This window comes from Centruroides sculpturatus, unplaced genomic scaffold (assembly GCF_000671375.1).
Source record: "Centruroides sculpturatus isolate CEXI.00-Female unplaced genomic scaffold, Cexi_2.0 scaffold3926, whole genome shotgun sequence".
Classification (NCBI taxonomy): Eukaryota; Metazoa; Arthropoda; class Arachnida; order Scorpiones; family Buthidae; genus Centruroides; species Centruroides sculpturatus.
This window is the reverse complement of record NW_019388012.1, coordinates 1-8,240: the sequence shown is the minus strand read 5'-3', so window position 1 is coordinate 8,240 and position 8,240 is coordinate 1. Positions and strand designations below refer to the sequence as shown.

The 8,240-nt window shown below is 31.1% G+C and overlaps 1 protein-coding gene across 1 annotated transcript; it reads right to left on the bottom strand.

Annotated features, from left to right (window-relative positions):
- Positions 1 to 9: 9 nt before the first annotated feature.
- Positions 10 to 4,075, bottom strand: LOC111616740 (acid-sensing ion channel 4-like; the record flags this gene model as incomplete). Its single annotated transcript, XM_023358115.1, has 7 exons — positions 3,711 to 4,075; positions 3,557 to 3,632; positions 2,382 to 2,533; positions 2,186 to 2,301; positions 378 to 538; positions 196 to 294; positions 10 to 124 (listed from the first exon to the last, which is right to left on the bottom strand). Coding segments are annotated over exons 1-7 (1,084 nt in total), but the record flags the coding sequence as incomplete, so codon positions are not given.
- Between the last annotated feature and the right edge of the window lie 4,165 nt (positions 4,076 to 8,240).

Sequence of the window (8,240 nt, the reverse complement as noted above, 5' to 3'; positions counted from 1 at the left end):
AGCTTATACCTTCGTCTTTCTCTCCATCTTTCCAGGGAACGTCGTCAAAAAATAGACTTAATTCATCAGTAATGTAATTACACTTCTTCAATTGGATAGACTGGGAACATTCTGCAGTACACATCTAAAATTATTGAAAGATTTAACATCTAAATTTAATTAACTTGCGGTAAAGTATATTTAAAGTGTATTTACTCTTGTATTTGACATCCTATCGTTGTTCTTTTCCCATTCCAATTTACTATATTCTGTACAATTAGTTTTATAAGGAGGTGGAAGTAACTGAATGGATGTCTGAAAAAATTCATTTTTTTTTTCTTTATTACATTTTATTGAATATATACGTTAATATTATATATTTAAATAGATATTTAAACCTTTTGTACGCCAAATTTATAAGAAAATCCCGGACGAATTTCGTGTCCTTCCGAAAAAGGATCAGGATAAACATCTGTAGTATGCATAACAACTGTAATGGCTACGTCTCTCGACGGTTCCAAATATTCATCTTCTTCAACGTTCAAAACTAAAACTAATTCTGTAAATAAATATTTAGTTTTAAATAGCTTAAAACTTATTAACCTATAAGAATGTTTATATAAGTTATAGAGATGTTAATAACGAGTAAAATTTTCATTAAGTCCTGTCCTACTCGAGATATGTATGACACGTATCTCCTCACTTCCTCGACCTTTAACCACCAAAATTTAATAGAATCAAACACCCTAATACAGAAACCTCCCTGCAAAATTTCAATTATTTTTGACAAAAAGAACAGGAGTTATTAAGCTATAAAGTGAGTAAACAAAACTGTTCGTTGAGGAAATGTGTAAAAACTTTATGGACTGCTTTCAACATCTATTTATTTTGAAGTGAAACAAATCACGCAACACTCGGTTGAATAGGAAATAGTTTATAAAAATATCTGTCTATTGCTATGCAATTTTTTAAAATTATTTCTCGTTCTTAACGCAGGAAATATCATGAATAGACAACCCCTACATTCATTCGCACCTTTATGTTCGTGTTTAATTATACACAATTAAATTTTTTAATCGAGTTAATTAATTCAAATTGATATATGGCCTATAAATTCCCACTGTTGTACGTCTGGCTGTCTTTCCTTAAAATATTCAATGCGAATTCTTAATAATATACTACAATAAACTTATATTGTATACACAATACAAACTGTTTATTTGCTGAAGTAAATTAATTGGTAAACAGAGGCAAGCTGTTATATGCTTTTTTGTAGGAAACATTTTCAATCAATAGAATTGTTACATTGATTTATTGTTCCTACTGTTTTACTGTTTAAAACAAGTGTTTTATACTTAAAGCTACTGTTTAGTCTATTATTGTTTAAAACAATTGTTTACAGGAATTCGATTATTACTATTTAAAACTGTTGGTTTAAACAGCTACTATTTACTAATTTAGTACCTAAAACTACTGTTTAAATAATAGTATCATTATTTATAGTCTACATTATCGACCCTTCTCTTACTAACTTACTTAAAAATTAGTCAAATGGATCAAAAAGTTTACAAACTTTTCGAATTGACTGATGAAAGAGGATCGAGTTATGACATCTTTCATACTATAAAATACGCTAGATTAATTTTATTATTTTTACAATAAAATGGCAACAAAAGTGTGAAATTGATCGATCGCTTCTTTCACTAAAATAAGATCAATGTCTGTCCATCACGAGGTATTCAGATCGCCGACACCATTTTATTTATATTTAACCTTAACCTAGAAACAAAAGAACTTTTAATACTTGTATACGTAACTCTTCATCGTGTTTTTATTGTTACATAATAATTAATAAACATACATTAAAGGCGATTATCTCTTCACGTATAAATTCCGACGTATTGTCGTATACTTATCGAGTATTAAAACTCTTCGTCCTGCAGGTACTAAGAAGGTCTCTTTTTAGGAAGTTCAGTAAGGCCCACAAGATCCAAAGCAAAGTAAAGCTGACTTGCTTTCTTTTAGCTCTTTTACTCACAAAACGACCTCAAAATTATACCCTTGTAATGGGCCGTTCTATTCGTTTCCATTCAAGTTCGTCTAGGCCCACACACAAGTGAATGACGAATAGATCCCAATTAAATACAGTTAAATAAATAATCGTACATCATAAAATTGAAATCTACAATTGCAAAATAATCTTTACCACTTAATTCTTGCCAAACATCAGATTCAGAAGCTCTTAGGGCGTCTCCATCGTCTTCTACCGATTCTAAACTATAACAATTCCCGAAATCCGGATCATAAAAATATTCAAAACGGCTGAAAATATTTCAAAAATTTCACACACACATTTTTAATTTGAATTAATTGCGAATTTAATAAAATATATATAAACTAACTTGACACATTCTCTTCCTTTCATGGGCGGTATGCCTGTAAATGTACACGAGACTATCATATCCGATATATTATGACCCAAAATCTTCCGAATATCGGGCCTATCTTCAACTAGAAGCTGAAGTTGTAACTTGGGAATTTCTTTTTCTTTCAGCTACAAATATATATATATAATTTTATTATCATTATTTTAATTCAATATTTAAAATTTTGCATATAATATCAATTCTTTATTTCTTTATCACTTTCTCCTCGTATATTAAGTTAATTTTTTAATGTTATCAAGTATGGCATTATCAGATAATCACTCTGGTAGCAATTAAAACGAAGTGGACAACAAATACACGCTATAATCTTTTTAATATTGTAAAACTATATACGTCTTGTTAGGTTCGATAGGAGGTTATCGGTTAATACAACAAATTAATTAATTAAAAACCCTGTAACGAGTTGCATAACTTTTCCGGCGAAAAATATTAGCAAAGTTTAAAATTGTATGAAGCGCTGTAATGCGATTATATTAAAAAAAATAACTTTTATATTATTAATTATAATAAAAATAGCAAAAGGCTTACTCTTGAGAATAAAGTTGAGTTTATAAACATATTATAAATGATTATAACGATTAAAATTTTTACTAAGTCCGACCCCACTCGATATATAATACATGACTTATTCTACCTCTTCATCCCTTCAAACTTTAACTATCAAAATTTAATAGCATCAATGTCCTTGATATACAAGTTACCGTGCCCATTCTGAGATATTAAACAAAACATGCTTACACACGGAATTTTCCCCAATCTTTTGGGTACATTGGGTCTGGAAAAGAAACCCGAAAAGTCAAATTTGACACTATACCAATATTTTCGCGTGTAATTAACTAATAGCCTTCTCCTCCATTAGAAGATTCCCTTTATTTTCAACGTGTTTGTTTGATGGGACATGACAACACAACACACAGAAGGAATGCCAAAGTGTCGCCTCCCAGGAGGACTTGCTAAACACGCGAGTAAAATACCAGAGAAAGGAGGCGCAAAATTGTTCAGCAGTTAATCCATTCGAGCACGGTGGTACTCGCAATATATAATAATAATAAACTTAAAAGCAAGAGGTCCTATTATAGTTTATGTGTAAATCTGCGTTATTAAACGTATATTAACATGAAATAACTTACTTTCATTTCGTCAAGTTCTATAGGATCAGAAGAGCACGAACTCTTATTATACTTACAATATTCGCTCTTCCTAATTCTGTAAATTAAATTTAAAACAGAAATCTTTGAATAATTCTTTATAAATTAAAGGAATCAAATGAATCTCACTCTATACCTGTTGTTGTTACAGAGCGTTACAGAAGGGAACTCCATTAAACCTTCCGTCTTAACAAGTACTTGTACTCTTGTAGGATAGTTATAATAATGTCGAAGAAAGAGTGTTACTTGGTATATGAATCCAGTCAAGCAACAAATAACGATAAATATCCAAATAAACCTTTCAAATTTCCCTTTAGCAGCAGCTATATTGTTAACTCCGGGTATTGAGGATTCTTTAAAGATATTTAAACAATATTTCGTAGTAGATATACATTTCTTAGAAGAAGGAGGAGAGGAATTACATATATGAAATGAAGAACGTTTCCATCCGTGTACGGGGCAATGAATTCCAGAATTTAAATCACTTTGAAACTTCGCCATGCTCTACAGTAAATGAATATCGCGCTGCGCTTTTGATCGATTTAGTTTTATTATTTTAGTATAAAATATAAACTAAAGAGGACGCTGACTAACACCATGTGTTGTACTCTACTGTATTAATTTAACAATGGAGTAGAATGCTACTTGTGTAATAAATTTGCATTTTTTAGACTTTTAAAACTACTTTTAACTTAATACCTATTGATCCGAAAAAAAATAAAAAGTAATATTTTAAATATTGAAATAAGAAAAATATTTTACTGATGTAACATAAGTCCGTGTCTAAAACATATAAATTGTATTTATTAATATATTTATAGTCAACTCGTTATTACTTTCAATATATTTAAAAAAAAAAATTACATATAATTAATCAGTATATGAAGATGTTTAGAAGAAGATAAACCATTCTTGAAATATTTAAATTATATAAAGGAAAGTTAAAATAAAGATTGCTATAAATCTCTTCAATGTTTATATATATAAAGGGTGTTTATAATTAAAGTTCCACTTTGAAACGGCCATAAAATGAAAACTACTGGACAGAATGCTATCAAACTTGGTAATAGTGTACAGGACGTCATTGGATTTTTATTTCCCGCAAAAAATAGTTCAAAAACTCACCACCAACGGGAAATGGCGCTGTCTGCAATATTGTTAAACGAAATAAGACACGAAGACATCGTTGAAAATGTTTTTAATCGGTTTTAAAACGCGTTACAGAGTATATTCAATACAGTGTCCACCATTTTTGACATCGCATTACTGTGTTCTTAACAGTAGCTCTTAGCATATCAGGAGGAATTTAACTTGCTTTCAGAAAATGCAACGTCTCTCTCGTCCACTGTGGGCCAGTGAATGAGAGAGACGTCGTACACACGGCGCCCAAATTCAATTCGCCCTTGGCAGACCACTAGTTTGAGAGGAGCGCTCGTTTTCCGACAAGCACGCACACACCCGACCGTGTATCGTTGTCCGCTATCACTACAGGTCCTTGTGTCTGTCCGTACTATTTCGATACATCTGAATGAGGAACATTCTACCTAGTTCATCTATGGGAAAATCGTAATTTGTTACTTGAACATTGTTTTTATTAATTAATAATAATCCGATTTTCTCAGAAGGGTGTGATGGCCGTGTTCCAGGATCGTCTTCCAATATGGTTGATAATTCTTTAGTTTCCTCGTTTGCGCTAAGAAAAAAATCTTCTTGACCTTCTTCATCATTTATAGCTCCATCTTCATTCAATAATGAAGGTAATTCTTTGTATGTACTGTAATTTGTAACTCTTCTGTATTTTGTACACTAGTACTAGCTATAGACAGAACGTTTTCTTCGTTATCAGTTTTTAAATATTTTAAAAGACTATATGTTTGACGACTTTCTAAATCTTTTTTATTTTCGGCACGTTTTCTTTTCTGATTACCACTTAATTAATTTCTATTTTTATCACGATCTCTACTCGCACTCATTGCCAATGTTCTAAATCCTAGAAAAACAATATACAGTAATAAGTGGAAAATTTGAAAAACTTACTTGTGTCAGTAAGTTCCAATCCCAAGTTTTAAAGTTATTATCACTATAACAATGTTTTTCTCTGTTGTTTTACAGTAACGGAGTGCCGAACGAAGTTAAATTAAAAAAAGTACCATTAAGCAGCATAAATTTGTTCAATTAAAACATTTATTAGCTTACAATATGCTCAAGTGTTTAAATGTTCTATGCTATGCTAACTACACCAACCTGACCTGGCGCCTAGCTAGAAAGGAAAATTGTGTGCCATGGAGGGAGAGCACAAGAGCTTTGCTGTGGCATATGAATGAAAGTAAGTGATGTTACGTTGTACTGTACGTGTCCGGACGAGGCTGTGGTGTGCATGGCCAATTGTATCCTTCCGAAATTGCCGCTCTCATAAATCCATTCCTAATGTTAGTGTACAGTACCTATCTCAGTGGGAAATTAAGTACTGTACATTGGCGTTTGTTCCTCCTGCAGCTCGCACTAGCAGTACGGGCTGTCCTCAACGTTGAACGCGTGCATATATTGCTTGAAATTACCGTGGCTTGTAAGAAACGGAGTGAGGGTAAAGCATGGCGAAAGGTGAAGATTTTATATCCTAGAATAATTAAAAATTATCAGACTTTCTAATGGTCAGTGGCTGATCAGGCCATGTTCCAGAATCGTGTGCCACAAGCGCATCAAGTAGTTGGTTTTGAGGATTCGTTGTTCTAAATACTAAGTAATGCTATGAAATCAATTTATAACTTAATGATTCTAATAATTGACTAAAATGCAGCGAATTTTACTGTTTGCAATGGATCCTTGTAGTTGATTCTAATAACCAGTGATCACAATAAATAATGCTTACCGTATATAACATAATACATGAATATGTATTGTATAAAGTTTCCTTTAGAAAAAATTTCAGTAACTTTCCCAAACGCAAAACTTTTGGCTCATTTGCATTTGATTTAAATAAAGATATTTAATTTTCTTATTTATATTATGCAAATATTTTGAGGAGAGTTGCTCAACGAAGCTGCTTATGAAACTTATCGTACTGTAGTGATACTAACACACAAGACACGTGTTGTAACTGGATTTTGCATATATAACAGATAATCCAATCTGCAATGTGGACGAAGATAGAAAGGGAGCAGCTGTGAGCAATTGATTTTTCACTTTATCTTTTTCAAATTTTTTTATAAACAAACTTTTTGTAATTTATTTCAATGTCCGTTACATCAAAATAACTAAAATTTTAAATACCAATGAACAATGCTCAAGATGAACTGAAAAATATGAGGGCAGAATTTTGAACGAACTCAGTCTTGAATAGCAGCATATGAATGCCTTTACTGCTTTGGTCATCCAGCCAACTGACACTTTCGTCTATTTATAGGCAGGCCAGAGCCAAAGTATTAAATGAAACTATCAGACATGAATTATATTTATTAAATTTTATTACAATAAACAAAAACGTGTAATGCAATTAATAATAGTCAAAAACAACTGTACACAGTTCTATATATGAGATGAAGTACTGTGAAATCACAGGAATTTAAGTACAGTGTTTGAAATCTAAATCTAAATGTTTTTTCTCAAATGTAAAAATGCACATAAATAATATATTTACAGGGATTTAAAGGATAACTTCTATACAAAAAAATTTTAGATAAAAGTTGATGAGCATTTTTTTTTTGTCCTTTTCTTTAGTTTAAAGTATATTGAAAAATATAAAACTTTGGTATCAAATGTACAAAGTATACTGTTAATTATGCCTAAACTGTCCCCATGGGACGTTTCGTGGTAAATGACATGTCTAACATGGGTGTCGGGATAATGGTGTGGATCCACTTTTCCTTATCCAGCATGGCTTGTCCGTTGCGATATAATGGTTCTTGTTTCTGATACCAGCTGACTGCATCGAAATTTGGAAAGAAAAATCCAATTTCTCTCCTAGCAGAGTCTGGAGAATCTAAAGAGACAAGTAAAAATTTTATTTTTAATACAACTTTACTTAGAATATCAGTTAAAAATTTTGTATAAAAAATTATTATAGAAATACTTCTACACAGGATTGTCAAAAGCTTGGTATGGGGGCCTGTGATAAAAAAAAAGGGGGCAAAAGGAGCCTATTCTAACAAATGAAATGTATAGAATGTTTGTTTATTAATAAATTCAGCTAATAGAAAAACATATTAAAAAAAAAATCAGTGAAAAAAATAGATCAGATTAGAATTTTAAAATTTCTGATAGTCTATACATAAAAGATTCAAAACAAGACAGAGAAAGAAATACATTAATATATTCAAAAAATAAGATGCTAAACTAAACAATGAAGATAAACTTATTTTAAGTAACACTCCAGATTCGGTAAGCAGCAAGGAAGATGCTAGAAAAGGACAGATATTCCACAAGACAACTGTTAACATAACTCGATAAGCAAGCAAACAGATTCCACGTGAAAGTGGAAAAGTTAGTCGACGGCATAAAAAAATAGGCCAAGGAGAACAACATATTACATTTTCCTTGTCCGTCACCACAATGACTTGTATTCAAACAAAAGAATGGTTATATAGAAAAAGTTTGTTGTTAATTTACTATTTACTTTGGTCTATTATTGATTATTATTATTTTTTTGACATAGATTAGATTAAAATAA